We start from the raw sequence: 27,205 nt of genomic DNA on the forward strand, positions 1-27,205 counted from the left end.
TCCAGTAGGGCGGAGCTAAATATGTCGGAAACATTGGATTTAGTCATAAAGAACAACGCTATTTGTGATTGGTGCATTATGAAAAAATTTTACGGGCTTAAGTCGCGTTGCTACATATGAGATTATGTTCATTTTAGTTAGATCATGATTTTTATTTTTTTAATGTACAAGTGTGAAGCACATCGGTGAAAAATGTATCTCTTGTAACAGGATAATTTCCACACCTGACTCCTACATCTCACATCCTGGGCCTTTTCCGTAAAGTCGAGAAAAACTTTAGACATAGCCATTAAAAACTATAATTAGAATTACTTTTGTTCACAAGGCACAAAATGGTGACAGAAGGAGACAAACTTACAACTGGATTATGGTCGGCATTTTCTGCGAATGACCGAACCCATCAAATTGACGCGTATTCCTACAACTACTTCTGAGGTTATTCTGAGGTTATCTCTCCACTTGACAGAAATGGCTGAGCGATGTTCCGATAGTTGCCATGTCCTAGAAGACTTATTTCTCTCAAGTTCTGTGGAGTAGAGTACACGGTTCCATCCTCGTCAAATTGACAATCTAAGACTGTTCTCTATGACAGCAGGACAAGCTTGATGAATTTATACATCAGTTGTATTTATTTCATCAAACGTTAGCTTTGAGGTCTACGGAAGATACAACAATAGGTAATGTGATACAATCTCACTTTTCGAACAAACAATTTAAGCAGCATAACGTTTGTAAAAGAAATAATGACCATTGGTAAGATTTAATTTTTCATTCAAAAGCAGTGTCTATATTACTACTTAATTTTATTATTTGTAAATTAAAGGAAGAAGATGCAACGGGTCTTAGGGAGTAAATCTACTCGCTAGTATATGTTCTTTACGTATAGAACAAACGAAGACTTATTCTTTTATTTCCGTTTACAATTAAGAGGATTTAAACAAGTAGATTTTTGGTTGATTTGATTTTTTATTATATAGGATGTGCTAATTTCAACGAAATACCGATCGGCAGCATCGTCGTTTTTGAGCCAAAGTTTTTTTTTATAATTATTTTAGCACAAAGATCTGTTGTATTTATGAACGAAAATTAAAACTCAGGATTGTGTCCTCAATTAAACGCTCGTTTATTTTTTTTATCAAATCATTATACTGTAAGAGAACATTTGCAATTAGAGAAAAAGTATATTTGTAAATAAATTAAATACCGAATAAAAAACGAAGATCATTATCAGATTAAAAATCAAACAGAAAAGAAACAAATTTGGATATGAAGATAGCTAAGAATAAAGGCAGACGAAATATAATTTAATGTTTAGGCATTAACAGAAAACTGAGTTTTTTCTCTATTATAAAATTGTTTTGACACATGTCAGAAGTAATGAAGGGAAAGAAAGAAAAGAAGGCCAAGAAAAACTGAACGATGTATATTGTTTGAATGATAGTCCGTAACATGATCTGGAGGACATTGCAAGCGGAGTCCTGACTGGCCGCATAATTTAAACTAGAGGATATATTGCATAGTCGGCAATCCTGCACTGGTTGTTTTTGTTTCTGGCCATCCTAATATAGCCGTTCTCACCCCATCCTGTTCCCCAGCTGAAATAAGGAGAAAAAAATTAAGATGTTTCTTGTTTATATGTACACAAAGTATGTGTTTCTTCTGCTTATGAAACAAATAAATTTATTTGAATTTTTTTTCAAAATTCACGAGTTATTGGTAGTTACATGTATGATTAGCCACCAACTATTTTGCATTTTATACCAAATCAGACATTTACACTTTTTAAATCCTAAAATGGAAACCACAAATGTTGTCGTATTATGTGCAAACTGTTTTTCTCTAATTAATATTTATGAGCCAGTTTATGATCGTACTGAGTTTTAGAGTAATATTAATGATATTATCAGTGAATATGAAAATTTATCATTTATCATTTGTGGCGATTTTAATTTGGTTCAAGATCCCTAATTATACTTTGATAATTACAGAAATATTAATAATCCTACTGCTAGAAATGTTTAATTGCATATTAAATATACTTTGGTATTGTTAACCCATTTAGAGAACACAATCAATAGTAAAGGTCACAGACATAGAAAGGAACAAACTTCATTAAAAACAAGCTAGATTAATTTCAATTTTCTTTGCAGGATCTCTCATACCAAACTTTGAAAACTGTAACGATTTAATCAAGCTATAGATCTGATCATTAATTGATAATATTTAAAACGTTTGCCATAATAATTGTATCAGTGGTAAGGGCTGCGGAAATTCAATAACCACCCTCTACTATTATTAAACACGTATATGACATTAGATATTGCATTCAACGGATAAAATTACAATTTATTTCATTAAGATGGAAATAATGCAAATGTATTTAACTCAATTATTAGACTAGCTATGCATCAAACGTGTTGTAAGACTAGCAATGTATCAAATTGCTGATGTCATACCAGCTGTGTATCAGACTCTGATACCAAACTAGCCATGTATCAAATCCTGATGTCAGACTAGCTATGTGTCAGACTAGCTATTATCAAATTTTGATAGACTAGCAATTATCAAATTCCTGACGTCAGACTAACTATGTATCAGACTTTTGTTGTCAGGCTAGCTGTGTATTAAATTTTTGATGTCAGATTATCTATGTATCGTATTCTGATGTCAGATGATCAGTGTCTCAAATTCTGATGTCAGACTAGAAATGTATCAAGTCCTGATGTCAGACTAGCTATGTATCAAATTCTGATGTCAGACTATCAATGTATCAAAGTCTGATGTCAGACTAGCTATGTGTCAAATTCTGATATCAGACTAGCTATGCATCCAATTCTGATGTCAGACTAGCTATAAAACAAACTCTGACATCTGACTCGTTATTTTCGACATTACTTTCATGGAAAATAGTGGTAAAACCATTCCATATGTTTCACAAAAAAGAAATGCTAAATAACACATGAACAAGAAGGTATTTAAAAATACAATATTTAAAGAATATGATTTCTGTTTAAAATTGTGCTTTAGAGCTATTATAGTCAAAACAGAAAAAAAGTGAAGAAACAAGATAACAAAAAATAAACTTCGTGGTAGTATTATTCGGTATAAGACGAAAAGGAGAGTGAGAAACTAGCATTGTACTTTTGTCAACAAGAAAGTAGAAATTACGTCACAAAATAATTAAAAATTAATTAAGTACAAACATGAAATTATAACTAATAAATTTGATATCCTAAGAGAACCCTTTATAAACAGGCAAACATTTTGATGAAAGAAATTAAACTCATTTTTGAAAAAAAACAATATGCAAAAGATACACCAAGATTTAGCTTATCATTACCTGATGTCGTTTACAAATTATCATCAGGGTGTATTCCCGAACGAGTCAAGTTAGTATTCAGTGATATACTATCTGAAGACAAAAGTGGTTTTATTAAAGAAAGATATAAGATTATTCATTATGTACAGCATAGTATTGTCGAATTACAAATACTGGATATATCGGGTTCAAGTCTCGGGCCAGGCCATTGTTGTTCTGTGAGAAAACTTGCCAGTAGCTTCCAATGGGTCGGTGGTTCTTACCGGGGTTTTCCCTGGTTCTTTCACTACTAGTTATACTGGCCGCCATGTTTAGCCTAACATGCGCTGAAAAATGGCGTTATACCCCAAACAACCATCTATATACTGGGATCTGATTCATAACTGATTTTGAAAAAGCTTTTGATTTTACTTAATGGAAACTTTTTCCATTATAATTGGTCCATAAAAATGTTGGACCAATTATAATAATAATAATAATAATAATAATAACAATGAGGACTTTGTATAGCGCCTAATCTTTAGAAGCTCTAAGCGCTTTACAACATTAGACAACACCTATAAGATAAAAAACCCATATATAATGATATGATTACAAACACAAACACCATGAAATTAGAAAACATAGAAAAAACATGCTGAGAATATTTCAGGTAGGAAACATTATTAGGTTTGTTCTTGCAGTCGAAATAAGTGAGTTTTTAGAGCATTCTTGAATGTGATCACTGTGTCTTTGTGTCTAAGTTTAGTTGGTAATTCATTCCACGTTACTGGGCCCTGGTATGCAAAAGAACGCTGTCCATATGACTTTGTTTTCATAGTGGGAATAATGAGTATACGATTGTCAGAAGAGGAGCGTAAGTATCTTGCTGATGTGTACACATGGGTAAGGTCGGATAGGTATGTTGGACTAGAGTCCGTCAGTGAAACGTAGCTCAGAGAACAAATTTTGTGTTTGATTCTGGATCGAATGGATAGCCAGTGTAGGGTACAGAGCAACGGAGAGGTGTGCTCTGATCGTGGTACTCTAAGTATGATCCGAGCAGCTGTGTTTTTAAACTTTTTGAAGTTTTTGGAGTAGATATTGAGATGAACCAGACATAATTGAGTAACAACAGTCCAGTCTTGAAAGTAGTAATGAACACACAAGTGTTTTAGTGGCATCAACTGAAAGATATTTGTGAATGGAGTTGATGCGTCTCAGCTCAAGATATGCAGCCTTGCATATGTTCATGTTCATGACATGTTGGTGCAATGTGAGAGTACTGTCCAGAGTAACACCTAGGTTTCGTACCGATTGTGTGAATTTAATGTTGGTGTTGCTGATATGTATTGTTTGAGGTGAAGGATGTTAATGAGAAAGACTTTGTGTTGTGATCAGAATGGCCTCAGTTTTAACATCATTCATCTGCTCGTTACATGTCATCCATGATTTCACATCAGAAATGCACCTCTCTACACCTTGGATGGTAGCATCAACTTCAGTTGGGTGGCTAGATTTGTATATTTGTGTGTCATCAGCGTACCTTGGTGAGACACTGGATGATGATCTATGACACTTGAGAGCGGCTGAGTGTACAGAATGAAGAGAACAGGTCCAAGAACAGACCCCTGTGGAACACCACAACATAGATCAACTGGGCTGGAGTGTATTCTATTTGCAGACACAATTTGTGTGTCCTGTTGACTACGTAGGACTTGAACCACAGTAATGCTGTATCATGAATGCCAAATACATGCTGGAGACGGTGAAGTAATATATCATGGTCTATTGTGTCAAATGCTGCAGACAAATCAAGGAGGGTGAGGACTGTAATCTTTCCGCTATCCAACGCAGAGAGAATGTCATTAACTACTTTTAGAAGAATAGTTTCAGTACTGTGGCAAGGGCGATATGCAGATTGTACATTGCTAAAAAGACTGTTTGAATTCAGATGAGATACAAGTTGGGATAGAACAACCTTTTCAAAGATATTTGATATGAATGGGAGATAAGAAACTGGGCGGTAGTTTTTTAAATCGTTATGGTCTAGTGTTGGTTTCTTCAGCAGAGGCTTTACAATGGCAGTTTTGAAAAATGATGGGAATTCTCCAGATGAGAGAGAGGTATTAATAACATCAGTTAGTGAAGGCAATACTGGATCTAAGCACTCAATCAGCAGTGATGTTGGAATTGGATAAAGTTCACATGACTTTGATGCACTCTTCATCAGGATTGTACGTACGAAATCCATAAAGTCATGTTCAAATGCTGCTAATGGGTGCCGCTCAAATTCTGTATCAAAACTGTATGGTGACGAGTCAATTGAAATTGTGGTGTCAAGCTTATCTCTAATGGTTTGTACTTTGTCACGGAAGAAATTTGCAAACATGTCCGCAAGGTCGACTGGAGAGAAGGTAGTAGGAGGTGGTGTAGATTTGTTCCTTGACATTAGCTTGTTAGTAATCTCGAAAAGCTCTTTGCAGTTGGAACTTTCCATGATCTTAGTACTGTAGTGGGCTGATTTCGCTGCATGGACTATATTTGTGACATTCTTCTTAGCGGCTTCATAGATTTGTTTATGAATAGTGAGTCTGGTGGAAAGCCAAAACCTTTCAGCTTTACGGCGGTCTCTTTTAGCAGTGCGAAGCTGGTCCCTAACACTGCTATACCATGGAGAACACTTTTAAATTGATACTCTGCACTTGGTAGCTGGGTCATGTTTGTCGAGCAATGAACGCAGGCAGTTATCGAGTTGTTCTGCTGTAGGAGGTAAACAAGTTGTTAGGTTTTCTTGGATGTCATGCATTAGTTTGGTTCTATTTATCATACAGAGGTTTCTCTTAGAACCAGATAAAGGTGGAGGGTTAGGGACTGATACGTCAAGATGGCATATAATGCAGAGGTGATCTGATACATGTTCATGGGATACCAGGGAGGACCGTAGAATAAGACAGTAGGTAAATATAATTTGTTTGATAATATCTAATCAACAGTTTCTCAGAATGGCTTTATATCTGTATTTTTTAAGTTTTTTTTTTTAATAGGCTGTAGGATTTTGTGTGTGTGTGTGTGTGTGTGTGTGTGAGTGTCTGATTTGGATTTTTATCGTAGCTTAAATTTTTTTCAGTCATGTCGCTACAATGTCTGCAGTTTATAGTGATGTCTAGCAATGGGGCATCTTGCCGCAGACATGTAGCATCATGTCCCACCCAGTCACATTATCCTGATACCAGGACAACCTATCCTAACACTAACCTCTTAATGCTGAGCGCCAAGCGAGGCAGTTGTTAGTACTGTAATAACTATGGAGTATGCGCATTTGGTTATAGCGCCCCGTTTTAAGGAATTCTTAGATTTGTGTGATTACTTGTGTGATGATTGGAATTCGGCGCAATGGAAATATTCATAGCCCGAAATAATTAGCCAATTATTAGGAGCAAAACGTCACGGAGTGAAGTGCTAGTGAGTTTCCATGATGCCATGGTTCACTAGTAGTGAATGCAGGCCAAACCCGAATGAAAATCTAGTGGTGTACATTAATGGTGGACTGTAGTGGCAGTATTTACGGTAGGAATCCGGTAAATTACACGAGGGAATAAATAAGAAGGGACTCGGCAGATACCATTTATGTCGCCATGGGGGCAAATGTGGTGCAGTTATATTGGCGAAATGCGCCTGGAAAGCATACATTGACTGGCCTAAGGTGGCGGAGTTAAAATAGTTCCCAGTGTTAGGGAATACTCGTACATTTTCTAAGGCGTGAACGGTTGGCGGTACGGAACATGATGAAGATAAGCCATGCAGATGTGCGGTTGATATATATTTGGCAGTTTGTTTCATATGTGGTCTTACATTAATTAGAGAAAAAATTAGGTATAGAATGGACACGTCGGGCTTTCTAACTTACTACTGAAGTTGTATGGAAGTCTTTGGAAAGTTGGGGTAAACTTATGACTTCTAGCGAGAATCGCGCCAGGGTTTGACAACCGCTCGGTCAAGTAAATACCTTTGTGCGTGTAACAGTACCATTATTTAAAGTCTTTGGCATGACTCAAAAGGGGTTCGAACCCGCGACCTACTTCGGGCTCTCTAACCACTAGACCAACGGAGCGGTCTGGGCTGTAGGCAACGTGACCCAATATCTATGTATCTTGCTTTGTAATATGTGCAGTAAAATATGAACAGTATCCAATTAAAGCAAGGATTCAATTTCCTTTCAGTTTTGCAGATGTAACTACATTGCTTTTCTTGAAGGATCTTCTAAATGTTATATCGATGTATTAAAATTGTTTGCAAGGGTATCGGACTCGAGACTAAATATTACCAAAATAGAAGTAGTTTCGATAGCACATATGATGTGTGGTACAAAACCCCTGGCATAATTGGCTAAATCTGAGGTCGTTAAATGAATGGCCCATGTTGTTTATTACACAGTCAGTCGACTTGAATAAAAAGGTCAAGATCAATTTGTACACTAAAACACGCATAATAAAGAAGCTTTTGAACCATTAGGGAAAACGAATCTTAACAACAGTTGTTAAAATTACAGTTTTGAAAACTTTAGTGATTCCAAAGTTAAACCAGTTGTTCATTTCCTTGCCAGTTCCTATGTACAATTGTATTAGCGAATTTAATTTGTTATTTTACCTATTCATATGGAAGTGAAAAAGTAGAATGAATCAAAAGAGAAATTCTACTTTAGAACATCTACAAAGAAGGATTAACAATTATGGATTAAAACTATTAATAGCTTGAAAACTAAACTGGACTCCTAAACCTCTAATAACGAAAAGAAAATTTACTTGATTGAATACAAAGCATGCAACATAAGAAAAGCATAATGCGAGACAACTATATAGTTACTGTATCCAAGTGAATGATAAATATGTTTTTATGTGATGTTTTATTGCCTTGGAAACTTTTAGTGGAAAGAAATATACCTCAGACAGGAGAAGATCTTATGAAAATGAACTGGTGGGTGAGTGAATTCGCTGGTAAAGATAATTAAAGTGTGCATCATTTATAAGAAATGGATTTAAAGTAAAATTAAAACAGGTTGTTTGACTGGCATTTGACATTAATGTATATTCAATTCCATAAATTTGGTTTTTTTTTTCTTTAAAATTTCACAGTAGTCTCCAAATGTCTGGAATTAAACCAGTCTGTTTTATTTCGACTCTTGGGTTTTGATAGGCGAGTAAAACTGCTCGTTTTGAAAAATAGGCTGCAGGGACCCAACAAAAGGTGCTACATTTTTTTTCCAGATCGATGTGGGCTTCAATATAGGAATGGTGAATGCCCTTCTCGCAATTTTGATGTTTTTCTTTTTTCAGGTATCAACGTTCGTGGAATCTTGAGGGGAGTCGCTGAATCCAGAGCTTAAAAAGCGAGGCTTTCGACACATTCGACGAACATTAATACTGGAAAAAACATGTATGATAACAATTAAATCTATAAAATCTAGTTAAAGTTTTACTAATATATGCATGAATCCAATAAGTTGGTTTTACTTAATAATTTTCGGGGCGTCGCTCGACGACAATTACCTGATGTAAAAGGGATAAGCGTTTCGCAAGATATCAAACGTGTAAGATATATTTAGAAATAAGCAGTTTTGAAAATCTATCAGTAAAATAATTGTCATTTCCGTACTGTTATCAAAGATGGAGATTGATAGATATCTGGTCTCACTAGCCTGGTCCGCGAACCCAAACAGACGACTCTGCATTCCGTATCATGCGTGCATTGGCTGACAACATAGAACCCTGTGACATCCTGATGCATTATTTATTCAGAGCGATATGCCAGGGCTTTACGACTCTCCCAGGATTTGGTGAACGTTGATAACGTAAACATAAATATGTCTAATCCCTTTAAAACACTCAGTAAACTCATCGCAACATTAATTCATGAACATATCAACATGAACATATCAATATTCATTGTATGTGTTGATTGCAAAACAATAACAAAACAAACAAACCCACTCACCCCCCATAAAACCCCACAAAACGACTACCTTTTTTCTGAGATAAGTATCTTCTGGGTGCTTAGTTTACGCCAGGTTTGACAACCATATATTATTGTAATCGTTTCATGCACGATTTCTGATGCGACTGTATTATAACTGTTCTCATTCATATCAAAATGAGAGAGAAAGAGAGGGAGAGAGGTTTCGTTAACCTGTTTTTCACAAGCCAGTAATCTTTTCTTCCGTATGTTCCATATCCGACAACCAGCACTGCATGGTTCATATTAGCTGTGCATGAACTGTCATCATACACACCTGAATTCACAATAATGCATGTAATAAACTAGCTCTGAAAATTTCTACTGTTTTGCAAACCACGTTTATGAAATGAATTGTATGCACGGCTTAGAGCCCTTGTGTCGGTTAGTAGACAAAAACATTAATAATAATAATAATAATAATAATAATAATAATTTGTATCGTTTTGACACTTTAAGTATTTACAGAACGATGATGGTTTACTGATTAATTTGTTACCGTTGAAACGTTTATTTTCAAACTTGACATAAATTAAGCTACTGCTATAGATGAGTACTGACAGATTTTCATGCAATTTAAAGGCTTAAGACCACCAATCAATTCTGCGATAATATAAATGCACGTTTATACCGTGCTCCATGCTAACACATTATCAAGCCTTAGATATTAGGAGGGACAATTCCCGAAAACCATAACATTTTAGTGAAAGCATAACGCTAACACAATAAGGGAGCAGAAACTTAACACTGTAAAAGAAGTATAACATTTGTACAACAGGGCTGCAGACATTTTTTTTGCGAGCACAATTATGTTTGGAATTTCTTCATCAGTTATATGACTTCCAACTGAAATTGACCAGAAATAATGAGAAAAATAAATCAGAAAGAGATGAGTTGTGTCATCGTTTCTATCCCGTACCCATATTTCTTTAACGATTACTTGTTAATAAATATGACAAAAGTGAAAATTCATTTAGGTCCATGAGCAGAGCTTATAGAGTACGAATAACGAATGCCTAAAAAATCTAAGAATTTATGAGACAAAGATTTTATATATTGACCGAATGACAGGAGCAGACGACAAATACAGACTGGTAAAGAGGACTGATGATGTAATTGGAGTTATATGCCTGGCATAGAAATGCGATACAACAGCTTGCTCATTCTTGTCTGGAAACTCTTCAGACTCATTTCCCACTGGTTGTCAGCCTTAGCAGACGATCGAGATACCATGTGGATAAAGCAATTATTATTATTATTATTATTATTATTATTATTAATCAGGCATAATTGGGTTAATTGATAAAGAGGATGTAACAAACAAATGTAACAACATGAATTTTACTCAGTGTTTAAATAAATCTAAAAATGTATTCGCAGCGAGCCAAATTTGGTGCGTGACTATTGTTCACCTCATGATGTATCTACAGTGCATGTTTTATATTCTTTTCTCAAGTAATATGGGGGTTATAGGCCGGGTAAAAGGACCGACGCCCAGACCGACAATGCGAATCTAAAATGACGACGATGATGATGATGACCATGACCATGACGATGAAGATGGTGATGAAGATGGTGATATGCAATATCTATCATCATCACCATCAGCAGTAAATCAATGGAAGAGACCTCTCCTACCTCCTTGGTAATGCATGAAGTTCGGCCCGGCGTATATAGCAACAGATACTGGTCCTACTTCTCCAACCGCTGATTTTAGGGACGACTCAGATCCCTTCGTGATATATACACATCCAAGACATTTGGCAACGACCTTAGACTTAGAGGCTGTACATGTTTGGACCTGTATACCAAGAAATAAAGAACAAAAGATTAGTAAATAAATACAAATATATCAGAACTTCAGAAGAAAAAGTGATTCTAAGAACGAAAATTGGACCGATTACTCTTATCAAATATGTATCTGTTTCCTGCACCATACTAGATGGATTCAAAACATACTCGTGAACGGCATCATGTACAGCACCATCTAGCATCAGAATTTAATTGAGTGATTATGAATTTAACATAATGACAAAAAATACTCGTACACACACACACGCCCACACTGTTCTTACCTTCCCGACATAGTAGTAATCTTGTTCAGACTCCGCGCCCCCAAAATACTGTATGTAGGCAAAGGCTTTTGCCATCAGTCCACCATTACAGCCATGGTTTCCAAAGTTTCCAGAACAGTCCACAAGCTGCTGTTCGCTTAGGGATATAAGCTGTTTTGTTTTACGAAATTGTTGACCCTCTAGAGATCCAGTCTGGAAGAACAAAATGATATTTAGGGTTCTCTCCAAAAGACAAAAATGAAGCACTAATTTGGCAGTAAGAAACATTTCTGCCAAAACATGTAGCCCTGCATATAGCCCTTACGTTTTAATCACAATACGTTTTGTTTTTACCCATTTATCAAAGATGTACCAGTGTGACTTTTTATGTAGAGCTGTTTGCAAGTGTATGAATAGCATGGAGAAAAGGTGAATATGTAACATCATTTTCTAGATGAATTGGCATGGTCGAATATTATGCCTAATCAAAGTTTGTGGACATTGGGAGCGATACCATTAAACGTTTTAAGCGTGTGTGTGCCTTTTGACACCATGTTCAAAACTTTCTACATGCTCTGGCACATCTACCTTTTACTCTTCTTCCTTCTCAAGAGATTATTTACTTCCCAGAGAGTTGGAGTTGCAACATTTACAGGAGCTCGGTTAAGCTTGTAAAAAAAAATATAAAAAAAAAAACAGGTAAAAAACATCGAGCCCAGATTGTCCAGCAAACATATGAGTAAATTATATTTGTAAGACCAATACCATCAATAATACCCTTTTAAACACTTTTCGTTTAATTCGGAATTTGTTAACTGAAAGTCATAAGAAAAATGGGGAGTACCAAATCATGGGTGTGATATCAAACAAAAGGCCTAAGTGTGCCCTAGATAGCATACCTGACATCGATGTAACAGAAATAAGGTTGAAGGACGGTTTACGGCAACGTGTACTTGGTTGAGATTGGTGGTTTTGGCGCGTTCTTCAACTGTGTTTATATTTTGAGTAGCTTCATTTGAGCTAGAGGGTGGATGGGAGTATTTTGTTTTAACGTGGAAGGTGTTTATGTTCCGACCCTACGTATCAAACTAGGTCTGATATGATCAGGCGGTTTTGTGAAGAATTGCCGAGGAATCCCCAAACACACCAAACAGAGGTCTGGCTTATCGTATCGCCAGGAACATTCATACATTTGATAATACGTGGCTGAGCCATTCTGAAGAAAGAGTTGAAAACAATCTTTTTGTACCTGGATGCTATGGAAATCTATCAATTTTGATTACAACTGCTTTGTCCGTTCTGAGGAAGAAACAAAAAATATGTTTTCAATCTGGTCCCTAAAGAAAAGCAGCACCGTTGCGTTTGAAATCTCCTCCCGACCTCCAGCCAAATCATTATTCTGGCAAATCATACTCTAATCCTACCAAATTAGTTAAACAGTTCTGGAAGAATTGAAAGTAGATTTCCAACCTTGTTTCTAAGGACGCCACGTCGTTGGTAAGGGAGTGACCACGCATACACATCTGCTAGAACAAAACCTAAGAAAAATTCTTGCTAAGTTTTGTCAAAATTGTCTCTCCCAAATTTGATAAAAATGAGCTCAGCCTTTACGGGAAAGAATTCGAAAATAGATATTCTGCATGGCTGCTAAGGATGCCTTACTGTTGCTGGGGGAGATATTGCTGATTAAATTTTGATAGATGATGTGCTAGGCAAAATATATATCACGTTTGACCAAACCTTGCTCAGCCATTCTACAGAAGCAGTTTAAAAACGGGTTTTCCATCTGGTTGCTGAGGAAGCGAAACCTTTAATAGAGAAGCCACCAAAGTTGTGATAGAGGATGTTTAAAGAAACTTTTTTGCCATGTTTGACCAACTGGTGAAGAACCTGAGAAAAGGTTTTCTACTTGGTTAGTAAGAAACACTGATACAAGTTTGATCGAAGTTAGCTCAGCCGTTCCGGAGAAAGAAGTAAGAAAGGCTTTCCACCAGGTTGTTGAGGAAGCCAAAATGTTGCTAGCGGAGCCAAACATGACACATTTTGATATTGCATGTTTTAAGAAACATTTGATTGAAGTCTGATCAAAATTTACCCAACTATTTAAGAAAAGAATACGGAAATAGTTTTTGTTTTTCAGCTGGTTGCTAAGAACAAAATTGGCTCAATCGTCCAGGAGAAGTCGAAGAGAGGTTTTGTACCTGGTTGCTAAAAAAAAGCCAAACCGTTGCTATGGGAGCCATCCACGACACAGGTGTGATAGAGCGTGTTTTAGGAAACATTTCTGCCAATTCTGACCAAAATTGGTTCAGTCGTTCAGAAGAAGCTGAAAATACATTTTCTGCTTGGTTGATAATAAACACAGTTGGCTCAGTCGTTCTAAAGTAGAAGTCGAAAAGATGTTGTCCAGATGTTTATCACACCATTGCAGGAGGGACCACATGAAGCACAATTCTAGCAGTTCATGTCAGTTGGAGTTGGATTGAAATTAGCCTCGCGATATTTTAAGATATTTGAAATAGCAGCTGTTGACTCACAACGGTCGTCGCACGCAGGAGGAAGGGCAATACCATCAGCTCACTTGGGCTAACGGTCAGGTGAGTCATGGAGAAAGACAAAGCATTTAAATCAATATCCGAGAGGGAAAAAATAGAAAAATAAGAAGAGAAGATATGGCTAGTACTGGACAGTAGATGAGTGGTTACAAAAGGGTATTTAGAAAGAAGAAAAAATAACGCCAATATACATTATCTATTGAAATTAAATGCGCACCTGCTGATGTACATTAGGACTCGAGACTGTTTTATTTACTGTACTTCCTAGTACATGGGATGCATGGTTGTTCAATATGTAATTTCTTGGACGCGTAATCAGAAGGGTTTGATTTAAATTCCCATAATTGGATCAACCCAGATCTACTACCACGATGTGCCCTTGGGGCAGGTCATTTTACTCAAATAGCCTCCCAAGTATTGCCTTACCATAAAACAACAAAATCATACCAAAGTCAAATTTGAGTGCCGACTGAGTCATCTGAAGGTCTACTCAAATGTACGCATATAACTTTCTACTGTACGTAATACTGCTTTAATAGAAAAGCTTAATCACTTTCCGATTTCGGATTCGACAGGAATGCTATCATATAGAGGGAACGTCTAGAAGTAAGGAATGTTATCATATAGAGGGAACGTCTAGAAGTAAGGAATGTTATCATATAGAGGGAATGTCTAGAAGGAAGGAATGTTATCATATAGAGGGAACGTCTAGAAGGAAGGACTGTTATCATATAGAGGGAACGTCTAGAAGTAAGGAATGTTATCATATAGAGGGAACGTCTAGAAGTAAGGAATGTTATCATATAGAGGGAACGTCTAGAAGTAAGAAATAGTGAACACAGTAAAAGTCATTTTTGTACTTACTGTACTGAATGCCCAACAAGACCCACAGCTTCCCTGCAAAAGAAAAATGTCTGACCTAATAAATACAATTTTTTCTTTCAGTGCAAGTTTCGGGGATTGTGATCGGGGCAGATGGCATTGAACTGAAAATAAAAATAAAAATTCTTATTTTTAGTTCTATAATCTCTTCAAGATTTCAAACTCATAAGATAAACGAGATATATTAGGTTCTTCGTCTGCAACTAAGTGATCAATATGACGTCGATCACACAATGATTCTCCACGTATTTTAAGAAAGCTGATGATGACAAATTGGCTTGTTAAGCAAGTTAAATAAATAAATACATCATATTTTCACAATTTTGCAATTAAACTTTCATCGTTTGGTAGTATCAAGAAAGACAGAACACGTTCGCTACAGGTATTATTGGGGCCCCAAGTGGCCGTGTGGTCTAAAGCGCTCTCCGTCACGGATCACTGCCATCTCACCTCTGTCTGCGTGGGTTCGAGTCTCGGGCTCGGCCAATGTGGATATGTGAGAAATCTTGCCAGTAGTTTCTCGTGGGTCGGTGGTTCTTTCCGGGGTTTTCCTGCGTTTTTCCTCCACCATTAATACTGGCCGCCATGTATAGCCTATCTTGTGCTTAAAAATGGCGTTAAACCCTATAACAACAACAACAACAACAGGTATTATTGACTTACCTGATTTTTTACCGGTGTTACGAATCCTTTTTGTCTCCAGTCGACAGCATCAGGCACCACAACATTTTCTGCGGGAAGGTAAGATGAACACCTTTCGTTGACTTCGGTTTCATTTTGGACCTCCAACCCCAACATTTCTGAAAATTCTTTCTCAGTCTAAAAAAAAGGATACAAAAACACGGTTGAGATAAACAAGAATCGATCAGTTATATACCGTGCATACCAAACCGCCAGAATTATCGAAGCCAGAGGGTGAACCTACGACAGAGACAGCCGTCATATTATTTAGAATAAAAACTAATTAAAAAGTACAATTCAACCTAACCTCCAGCATACCCTTTGTTTTGTTTGATTTTCTCTAAATAATGTTGGTTTTCTCAGATTATTGTGTATGCAGAGTGTGGGTGTAAGTGATCATTTCTGCCGATGGAAGAAATTTAGTCAACAAAGATTATTTTAAAATGGCTGTTATGCGATGCGATTACCGTAAAAGTGTGATTACCGTAAAAATGTGATTGCATTCTTTCTTTATATTTTAGCGGCTATTTGACCTATCATTGGTTAATTCACCAGTCGTCTGAACCGAGATTAAGTACCGCTACTCAAAAGGAAATCACTTTCTATAACAGCAATATATTTCTTCTGAAAACTTTACGACTTTACAAATATTTTAGAGACAGCTTAGCTTGTCTGTATAAATGTCAAGCGAAATTGGATGAAAAATTATTAACTTATTACACGTTGGGTTTTTTATATGTCATACAGTGGAAACTGTCAAGATGTCGAATGAAAATGGTTGCACACATTCTGATGACCAAATCATTCGGGGAGGGGGGATTGTACTTTAAAAATAATTATGGTAGATAGGTGGAGTTGTAAGATTTCTAAATTCCGAGGTATAAGGGATAAAGGACATCCATAATTACATGCAATCTTTACAATTGTTGAAAAAATATTATTTTTCAGAACTGGAAAAGTGTTAAGTCAGCGAATCTTGTATTAAGACTTTTAAAATACAAAGACCGAAGGATGCGAAAGCAGACTTTACCGATAAATTCAATTTGATTTTGTTTTAGACAGTAGAGAATAAAGGCAATATAGTACAAATGTGCTAGTATCAATGAACCGGAATAAGGCTTATTGCAATTTAAAAAGGAACATTTAGACACGAGCAAATTCTTCACGAATTCTATTTAAGGTTCCTTTAAGGAAATGTAAAATGCATACAATAAAACACCATGCATTACCTTGATATGGATTCACCTAACACTCTATTACCAATACATGGTTTTACCCCTTACACTTTCTGAGTATAGTATCTCTTCTTATATTTCGAGAAATAAAAACATGAACATTTGCAATTGTTGATAAATTATATATATATATATATATATATATATATATATATATATATATATATATATATATATATATATATATATATATATATATATATATATATATATATATATATATATATATATATATTGGAATACGTCTGTATCTCTTCAGAAAGAAACGAGGATATTCCAAATGTGCCACTCACCATATCTGCGAACTGGTTGATTCCCAGGTAACCAATATATATATATATATATATATATATATATATATATATATATATATATATATATATATATATATATATATATATATATATATATATATATATATATATATATATATATATTGGAATACGTCTGTATCTCTTCAGGAAGAAACGAGGATATTTCAAATGTGCCACTCACCATATCTGCGAACTGGTTGATTCCTAGGTAACCAATATATATATATATATATATATATATATATATATATATATATATATATATATATATATATATATATATTGGAATACGTCTGTAGCTCTTCAGAAAGAAACGAGGATATTCCAAATGTGCCACTCACCATATCTGCAAACTGGTTGATTCCGAGGTAATAACTTTCCTCGCCCATCACGTATCTGGCATTGTGTTCCTCGATTAGTTTAAGTTTCGATACAAATATTGTGTATCTTAGTTCATCCACATCTGTTTCTGGATAGGATTTTCCTGGAGTGCAGGGAAAATGGCAAATAATGGCAAATAAGACAAAAATATGTAAAGAACATTTCTTATTTTCATTTACAAAACCGTAATAAACGTATTTATTTAATAGAAAATGTCTCACACGTTAATTTCCCAATAGTAAATGAAAAGATGCATTGTTCGTGCTGAGAGAGAGAGAGAGAGAGAGAGAGAATATGTGTAAAGTACAATTCTAATTTTTCTTTACAAACCATAAAAAATGCATTTATTCAACCGTTGCAGATACTTGATGAATAGACCTTACAACACCACAAAGGATACAGTATACGTCATCGCCTTCCATCTTGGATTTTTTGTCGGAACTCGAATTCATTAGAACATTTTATTACTAGGACTTCTAAAATTGAATTCGTAGATTATTCTTGGATTATTTTTGGATTTGATTCTTTAAACCATAAGCTCTTATTTTTCATTTTTACAGAGTTTTTCCAGGGAATAAAATTATTTGTTAAATTTTCCAAAGCTTATTGTTTTCACTCTTTCTATGTTACTGTTTAATCGAGCCTAAACACGTAACAGTACGCCAAATTATTTAATTATAGAAAATTTATTAATTTCATATGCATGTACAAGTAAGTAGACCATAGTGGAAAACAAGTGATCGTTCGCACAAGCAAACAATCGCCGACATAAAACAAGAAAATGCAGAATGGAAGGAAGGTATGAATAAGACTAATATTTTCTGCGGAAGTCTTTCTTTAGCATAATAATAAAGAAAACCAATTTACCATAATCTTTCTTGTACTCGATCCATGTGTTTTCATATGGCTTGTATGACAGTCTAATTGTCTCATTTCTCATCTGAACGGTTTCGAACAAAGAGATGAACTCGGGTCCAGGGGCGGACAGAACCGAACTAGCCAACATCTGAAGAACAATCAGGCTGAACATCATGGACTGCAAAGAAGAATATTTGATGCGAGTTAAATGGCTTCACATCACGAAATGTTCTGAAAAATAATGACCTAGACGTATTCATCATGGTCGTTTCCAATGAGATAAATGTAAAACAATCATACTAGAAAAGAAAAATTAAATGGAATAAAAACATATCAGATGATTTGCTGCCATAAATGTGTGTGCTGCATCCTGATTGGTAGATTTGTCTGTGCTATATGAGAGAGAGAGAGAGAGAGAGAGAGAGAGAGAGAGAGAGAGAGAGAGAACTACTTGCCCTGTTTGGAGTGAGAGTAGTGGGAATAATGTCTGCCAGATATGGTGGCATGGTTATATACTGAGACAGTTTCCTTGTTAGAAACTTTACCTCGCATTCACAGAATTTCATATCCTCTTCCTCAAACACGTAGGGTCGTGATGATTCTACCTTGCAAATGTCGGGATTGGCCAATTATTTAGAATTACACCCCTTTTAAAAAATGGAGCTAGTCGGAATCAGTTAGATTTGTCATAATAGTTGAATACCTGCTCACGTACTCCTTCGTATTATTCAAATTACAGTGCGTGCTATTGGGATAAATAAAGAACAAAAAATTAAATTCTATGTAGGTGGGATTTTCCAGGTGTGTCAGCATACATTTTCAGTTCACTTGTCGTAAGCGCTAAATTAGATTAATGTAACAATTTTATTTTATTCAGCTACCGGCGAGCAGCTGCAAGCGCACCTATCTCAATACGATTATTGGGCATGGAGCTTTATTTTTTAAACGTTTCAATCAGCACTTGAGTCAAATAGTTACGATACTGGCAGCATCATTTAAAAGCTGCTTAGGATCAAAAGTTGCCGTAAGTTAATTTGGATGTAGACGGATTATTGCAGGTGTGTAACCGTGTTTTGTTTTAGTTCATCTGACTAATGTAAAAGTTTAATTTTATATCGTTCGTATTTAACAAGAAGAGACCCAGAATAAAATTATCACTGATGATTCTAGGTGATCAACTGCATTGATCATCTTTTCGAGACCTAACTGGCCAAAACTATCATGGTTCTCTTTATGCCTGTGATAATACAGGATTTCTTTTTTTATTTGGTGGGTAAACTACAACAACTATTATAATTTATGTTGTAACCAATCGCAGAAATCGGTAATATTTTAGTACGGTAACACTTTCACTTGAGTACGTTTTGATACTTGAGCAAGTTCTGACACTTGGGTACGTTTCAGCCCAGGTAGTACACTTTGACTTTTGTACGTTTTGATTTGGGTGATTTACTGCCAAGGCACGTTTAGACTTGGGTAAGTTTTAGCCGTAAATGTTATCAAATAATGTATTCAATGACGTAAATAATAATTTGAATTCAGTCTGGTGAAGCTTTAAAGCGAAACCGCCGCAGATTTAAGTGTAGCAGCAGAGAGGGTGAACAGACCATAGAATTCCGACAAAACAAATAAAACAAACAAATAAATCATCTCGTAGAAAGGTCCAGATTTTACAAATGAACTTTCCTTGAGATGTTTATTTTTGCAATGACCGATTGTGCTAATAAAACCTCAGTTCGAAATAGTAGCTGAAAAAATAAAGTACTCTACGTGTTTATTTATTTCTTGTTTATTTTTTGACGACCAACGTTGGTAGGTACCCTCTCTGCTGCTATTAATTTACCACCATACCAAGTTTGATGAATATTTTTCAACGCGTTCTCGCTGTCGTTTTTCCTCATCTGTTTCATCTTCATCTGAATCTTCGGAATTTGTTCTATGTTTCAAGTAATATTCAAGTTCTGATGGTGGTTTTTCTATTTTTGGATTTATGTTCTTTCTTTTTCTGTAATAGTTCATCAAACTTCTGTATTCCTCTTCTGCTGATATTAATTAAATTATTATGTTATAATAAAATGATACATCTAGAATCTCATACTGCAAGAACAGCACGAGAACGATTAGAAACAATTAAAAAATTTCTTCCTGTCAGAGACTCATTTAGAAAAAATCTGCAAGCGCAGCAAGAATCAAAAGTTGAGTACGAAGAAGACACTAAAAAACTATTTAAACCCGTCACTGCAGCTACTAAGAAAGCTGCATCGGCTGTTGAAAAAACTATATGGGGAGATATTGCGGAGGAAGATGAGAAGAGGAAAAAGGGTATTTTTCCGGTATTAGAACAAACTGCAGCGCAGGCTGAAAAAATAGCAGCGAGAACTAAAAAAGCAAAGAAGATTTTACGAGACCTTCCAACTGACATAGCCGCAGCTCAACCTCCACCTGTTGATGAGGAAATACTTGAAGATATTGGAGAACTTCGTGCTGAAGTCGCCGATGTGAGAAAAAAACTTGCATCTGAACCCAAAACAGCAGAAGAGAGCTTAAGATTAATTGCAAGATTTAACGAAGGAGTTGTTGAGGAAATTAGAAACACTGAAAGAGAGAGATTACCTGAGATGATATTAAAAAATATATCTAATAAATCTAATTTTTTAAAACCCTTTTATGAAAAAACAAGTGATGATAATTTCATTAAATGGATATATCGCGTATATTACAACAGAAAACAAGCTAGAGGTCAAGAATTTAAAAGACTTAAAGAAGAAGTAGAAAGACTTAGAGGGGGACGGGAACAACCAAAACAAGGAGAGTCCTTCCAGTATCAGCTTCCTCCACCTCTGCAACAAATAGAACAACAACAACAATCTTCTTCGCCACAGCAAGGGTTGATGTCGAAAATTAAAGAGGCTAAAAAGTCACTTAAATCACCCTTCTCGAAGAAAATTTCTGCACCGAAAATGACATTTACACCGACAGGTTCACCACATGGATTTCGAGAAGGTGACTCACCCCCGGACACCGCTGAAGTACTTCCTCCGGTAATGCAACCACCAGTATTTAAAACACCTCAAGATGAACCTAAAACAGGATCTGGTTTATGTCCTGATAATATCATCAATGACGTATCACGGTTAGAAGTTCTCAAAAGAGGAAAACGTGCCGGAAATAATTCACCAGAAATAACCAATGAAGCAGCTGATATTTGTCGGCGACTATTTCAAGGTGGTATCATGGATATTGGCGTTTACCGAGAACTTATTGATGAGCTCGTTGATGACTAGTTGTTAGATAAATGGTAAATAAAATAAGATGATTGTGCATGATAATCATCGTAAACCCACACAGGTTAGAGCGGTAAACTCACGATTACCAATCTATGAAGCAATTTACGGAAATGGACTTGGTGATGTCATTCGGGGATTATTCACGAGGATAGCTCCCAAAGTAGCACCTGTAGCAAAACAATTATCGATGAAGGCTATTGATATTGTTCGTGATAAAGCTCCTGGTGCAATTGTCAATGTTGCTGGTAAGGCGTTCTCGGCGATCAAGGAAAGACTAGCACGATTATTGCGACGAAAACAACAACCACCGGTGAAACTGGCAAGTACTGAGGTGATGCCTGCAGATGTTAGTAAAATAATAAATCAGGCTGCAAATCAAAAACTAGCGGCGATATCTGAAGAAGCAGAAAAAAATATAACAGCAAATTTAATAGCAGGAAGCGGTCTTCGTCGACGATGATTATCATTTGGAAAAATGGTAACTATAATAAAAATGTTCAGGCGCGAATCAGACCCAGCATTTGATATGGAGGCACCTGTCCTTAAGTACGAGTCAGTACGTGATTATCAGTTTTATTCTTATGACGCAAGACAACCAAATCATCAGGGGAGAATCGAATTACAGGTTCATGATACAAGTAGATATTTCTTGCCCGCTGAAGCGTTTATTGAAGTAGAAGGTAGACTTGTAAAGGGGGATGATACGGCATATGGTGCCAATCTGCGTGTTGGTTTTGTCAACAACGGGATTATGGCGTTGTTTGATAGCGCCACATACATGATTGATGGAAAAAATATTGAATCAGTTCAGAAGGATGTTGATGTTGCTACAACAATAATTGGTATGGCGAGATATTCTGACGACTTTACAAGATCAGCTGGTCCAACAATGATGTTCGCTAAAGATATCACCGACAACGCTAACCATAATCAGTATATCAAGTTATACACGCCAAGGGCTACTGCAGTTGATAATCAGGCAGAAGCTGCCAACCCAGACCGTGAAGGTAGACCAGCTGCTGAATTTGAAATCATAAAAGATATTGCCCCGACTTACAACTTAGGGTTTGCAGCACGCCGAGCAGCGCTGTCAGGAGATAATAGAAATTTTTCGTGTGCAATTCCATTATCTCACATCTTTGGGTTTTGCAGAAATGTTAGAAAAGTCATCTTTGGAGCTAAACACACAATTGTGCTCGTAAGAAAAGGTAATGATAATGATGCAATCTGGCGAGGTGCTGGTGTTGCTGATGCTGGTAAAGTAGATATAACAAAACTTTCATTGTGGATGCCAGTAATGACTCCATCTATTACTGAGGAACAAAAATTACTATCTTTTATGGATCAAGGTGGTAAATCATTGCTATCATGGTTAACAGTAACCACAGATGCTGCTCAAAGCAATATTAATGGTTTATTTACATGGCATATAGCATCACAACAGGGTGTTTCTGCACCACGACATATTTTTATTGCACTACAAAATAATGCTAGGATAAATAATCAACAACAATCACATATGATATTTGATAACCTTGGAGTTAGTGAAGTTTCTTTACGGATAAATGGACATCAAGAACCAGCCGAGGATATACAACTAAATTATGCACAAAATCATGTAGCGCGCGCATATCATCGTTTAATGTCATTCATGGGACGTGATCAAAATATAGATACCGGGTTGCAAATATCACAACTAGATTTTACAGGTCTATATCCGATTTATTATTTTTCACTAGAACATCTTGATTTATCCAAACAATCTGTTGTTGATATACACTTTCGAGCTCATGTTACTAACCCACCAGCTGGTGGTGCCTTTTACAGAGCGATCGCGGTCATACTTAGCGACAAGGCCATGTTACTTGAAGGTGGTAGTGGTCGAATGAGGGTCGTTGATGCACCGGTGGAAAATCTTTAATCGTGTTATTTAGAAAAATATATTTTATATAAAAATGTCGTATAGTCATGTTAATGTTACTCTGACCCCGGGTCAGGTAAAAAAGCTTCAATCAAAAACCGCCAACAAATGCGGAACTAAAATATCACTAAAACGAGATCATATTAGTGGTGGTCCAAACAAATTATCGTTGACAAATAATCAGATTAAACATTTCAATAAAGCCCTAGAATCAAAAACTAGAGTTCAATTCCATCTCTCCCCGAGCGCCATCAAAGACATGGTTAAAACGGGTGGTATATTTCCACTTCTTGCGGCCATTCCGGCATTAATAGCTGCAGCTGCTCCAGCCGTAGCAAAAGCGGCCGCGTTAGGTGCTGTTGGAACAGCCGCTGGAATGGCACTAAAGAAAGCAACAGGGCGGGGATACAAAAAAAAGGGGCGCGGTCTAAGATTACCGGGATCTCGTTGGGGGAGAGGCCTAAGGCTTCCAGGGTCATTTCGTTAGACGTTCCAGCATCAAATTTTGATTTACTTGATGCTGCTAAAAAATTAAAAATATCTGCCTTTAGAGGTGTTTTTATGCGAGATCAATTACCGAAACAACCAAACAAACTAGAAACAGGGATTATTAATCTTGACAAACGTTCCGGACCCGGTACTCATTGGGTATCATACGCGGTTGACCCGCGTGGAATTGTTTATTTTGACTCGTACGGGTTAGCTCCACCTGTTGAATTTATCAAGTATGTCGCACCACTCCACGCAACAACTAGCGGTTATAAAGTTTGGTATTCAACACTACCCACACAAACAATGACAGATCCGCCAATATGCGGCCGTGAAGTAATTAATGTACTCGACGCAATATCAAAATCATCCAAGCCGCCACATAAAGTCGCGCACGATTATACAAGCAACCGATATGTTGCGCGTAAAGCATTTTAAACAACGGATCTTATTATAAATGGTTGACATTTACGGAAGATCTTCACGCGTTAAGAAAATAAAATCCGACGTTGATCTGTCAAAGTATGCGACTAAAGATGACCTCGCTGATATCATGAACCTGGCTGGAGTTGACCCAGATGAAGTTGTTATTTTTCAAGATCGATATGGTAAACTAAAAACCAGCAATATCAAATGGAATGATATAGTCCGGCGAGTACTTGGTGCAGTTACGGATAATATTCCCGTGTTTACTGACGGTGGTAGAATCAGAGATTCAAGTATGTCACTTAAAACCATCAGAGATGAAATTGCAAAAAGTGTTGCTAATCGCGTGAGAAACACCGGTGACACGATGACAGGTGAACTTAGCATGAACGGGAACAAAATAGTAGCTGTAACAGCTCCAAAATCTGACAACGACGTCGCAAACAAACTATACGTCGACGACGTGGATGGAAAACTATCCACGCTACGGGCCGAGTATGACGTTCATACGGGCGCGTTTACAAGGCTTCGAAGAAATTTTCAGAAAACCGATGATTCCATAAATAAGTTCTTTGGAACTCCTTCCGTCATCGATATAAAACTTTCTGATATCAAAAGTAACCTAGACACGATCAAACGAACACAACTAGACATCGTAGCGGGAATTCCTGAGATTATCAATAAAACCAATCTGATTAAAATTCCAGCTGAAATAACTCCCGGGCATATCACAAACATCGTATGCACAGTATCATCGGGATTTGCAACATGGTCGCAGCAGAATAATTCTTTCAAATATACCGCAACAGTCACTGGCGTGTACAGGCTGTCTGTGTTTAGTGCTGCAAAATTTTACATATTTACAACGTATCCATGGCGTCATTCCACCGACAGGTTTTCCGGGGTTGTATCTGTTGTATTAAATAGCGGAACCGAAGAAGTATTTATGCTGGAAGCAGCTGATAAGGAATTAACCGCAACATCTTACTGGTGGTGTTTGGAATTTGTAGCTGAAACACCTCAATTGTTTACTGCATAAAAATATATGGACGGTGCACAATACAGATACAATCAAGCGCGTGAATGGCAGGCGACGCTAAAAGATCAAGTCGATCAATATACAGTAAAAGTAAAAAAATATCGACGACGATTGGTTATCGTTGATGTGATTGTTTATTCAGTATCCGCTGTTGTTGCTGGAACCGGTGTAATATTATCAGCGTTGACAACGATGGCACCAGTAGCTGTAACTATCTGTATTTCAGCAGCAACAACTATTGCAGGTGTGCTTGGTATCATCACAAAAAAAATATGTACTTGTACGAACGAAAAATTATCCGATTACAAAATAAAATTACATACAGCGACGGTAGCATACTCGAAATTATCCTCGTTGTTATCAGCGAGTCTCAGTGATGGAATTATATCTGATTTCGAATTTTCAATGATAACCAAAATATACGATGAAGGTATCGGTATTAAAGATACAAGTATCAATAATGACAGAATTACTCCAGCAGATCGTGACCAACACAACTCCGCCAAAGATAACGATGATCTCGGTAAGTTCAATTAATCCTGAATTTAGTGTTAATTTTCCTACTGCAATTCCAGTAAAAGAAATAGCACTAGCACAATTACGGGTATATTACAGCTGGCCAAATATCAGATCAAAATCATTTAATGGTACACCAGCAAATAATTCGCTAGTATTTACTAACAAGAACAAACCCGATGGAACACCTGACTGGGTTGTTGTTGGAATACCAACCGGCAGTTACGAGGTCGAACAAATCAGTGAGGAATTTGCGCGTAGAATAAAATCAATAACGGGAAAGGAATCAAAAATATCAATAAACGTTCATGAGCCGACGTTGTCCTCGACGGTTGAAATAAACTCGCCTGATTATGCCGTTGATATTTATAAATCTTCAATCAGATCCGTACTAGGATGGCCGGATGTTCCCCCGGTGCATGAAGGACCACCAGAACCGAAAAAGTCTGATTATGTCACGGATAGACAATCATATCATGAAATTAATCCATCATACGGGGAAAAACTACGTATTTTTAAAAATAAATTAATATTTAGCCATTTTCTCTTTCACGACTCCATGGAGGCATGGACTTTTCTAAGTCGGGAGGGGGAAACAGGACATGTTTTTGGTCTTCATCGAGGTGATATTATTGAATATTTTCAGGAAATCAATCAAGAATGTAAAAAACAACTAGATCAACTAAATCAATATTTTAACGAACATATGTTTGACATATCAGCGTCATTGCGTGAAAAAATCATCACGCGTGTGGAAATATTAAATCAGCTTATATCAGATATGGAATATTTTAATAACCGAATAGTTCAAGCGATGGTTAGTTTAGGATCATTTAAAAAATTTGATGCATATAAATGGTTAGAAAAATATAAATTAACAGAAGCCGATGTACCGAATTATAAATTTCCCGGGTATAGTGTAACCGAGTTAAGAAAATCTGTCAGTGATGTCATTGATGAGTTTTTTCCTAAAATACTCCATGCATGGAGAAAACTAGCACCTTATCCAACTGTTCTCAGATATGATAATGATCCACATGGCGGCGGAAGACACGTATCTCCGCGGATCGTTAATATAACACCGACGGTCGCGGTCAATCTGGTTTGTGACGTAATCGATGGCAGCTATCAAATAGATCTCGGAAGATCAAATCAAGCTCAACAAGGATACATCCTGTACACGTTCACACCACAAGTTCCCCCTGGAAATTTAATCGTGCAAGAACCAACTAATCCCGTGTATTTGCGGTGTCACAA

The 27,205-nt window shown here is 36.5% G+C and overlaps 1 protein-coding gene and 1 long non-coding RNA gene across 4 annotated transcripts in view; one reads left to right on the forward strand and one right to left on the reverse strand.

Moving 5' to 3' along the window:
* Positions 1–1,099: 1,099 nt before the first annotated feature.
* Positions 1,100–27,205, reverse strand: part of LOC149797233 (digestive cysteine proteinase 1-like) — a 109,513-nt gene continuing 83,407 nt past the window's right edge. The window contains exons 1-9 of one of the 3 annotated variants that reach the window (XM_089961931.1): positions 18,816–18,952; positions 18,280–18,448; positions 17,373–17,515; positions 15,465–15,620; positions 14,784–14,816; positions 11,386–11,577; positions 10,949–11,111; positions 9,485–9,587; positions 1,100–1,595 (exon numbers count right to left, since the gene is read on the reverse strand). In XM_089961931.1, the coding sequence (XP_089818057.1) occupies positions 1,496–1,595; positions 9,485–9,587; positions 10,949–11,111; positions 11,386–11,577; positions 14,784–14,816; positions 15,465–15,620; positions 17,373–17,515; positions 18,280–18,448; positions 18,816–18,836 (1,080 nt within the window). In that variant the 5' untranslated portion in view covers positions 18,837–18,952 and the 3' untranslated portion in view covers positions 1,100–1,495. Of the gene's footprint in view, positions 1,596–9,484; positions 9,588–10,948; positions 11,112–11,385; positions 11,578–14,783; positions 14,817–15,464; positions 15,621–17,372; positions 17,516–18,279; positions 18,449–18,725; positions 18,953–27,205 lie in introns of those variants that run through there. The other 2 variants (XM_089961928.1, XM_089961929.1) reach the window with 2 other exon arrangements.
* On the forward strand, positions 8,103–17,982 carry LOC149797234 (uncharacterized). The gene is made up of 3 exons (XR_016421788.1): positions 8,103–8,734; positions 16,977–17,037; positions 17,774–17,982. It is a non-coding gene; the product is annotated as an uncharacterized LOC149797234 (long non-coding RNA).

This window comes from Sinohyriopsis cumingii, chromosome 6 (assembly GCF_028554795.1).
Source record: "Sinohyriopsis cumingii isolate HCF-2022 chromosome 6, ASM2855479v2, whole genome shotgun sequence".
NCBI lineage: Eukaryota > Metazoa > Mollusca > Bivalvia > Unionida > Unionidae > Sinohyriopsis > Sinohyriopsis cumingii.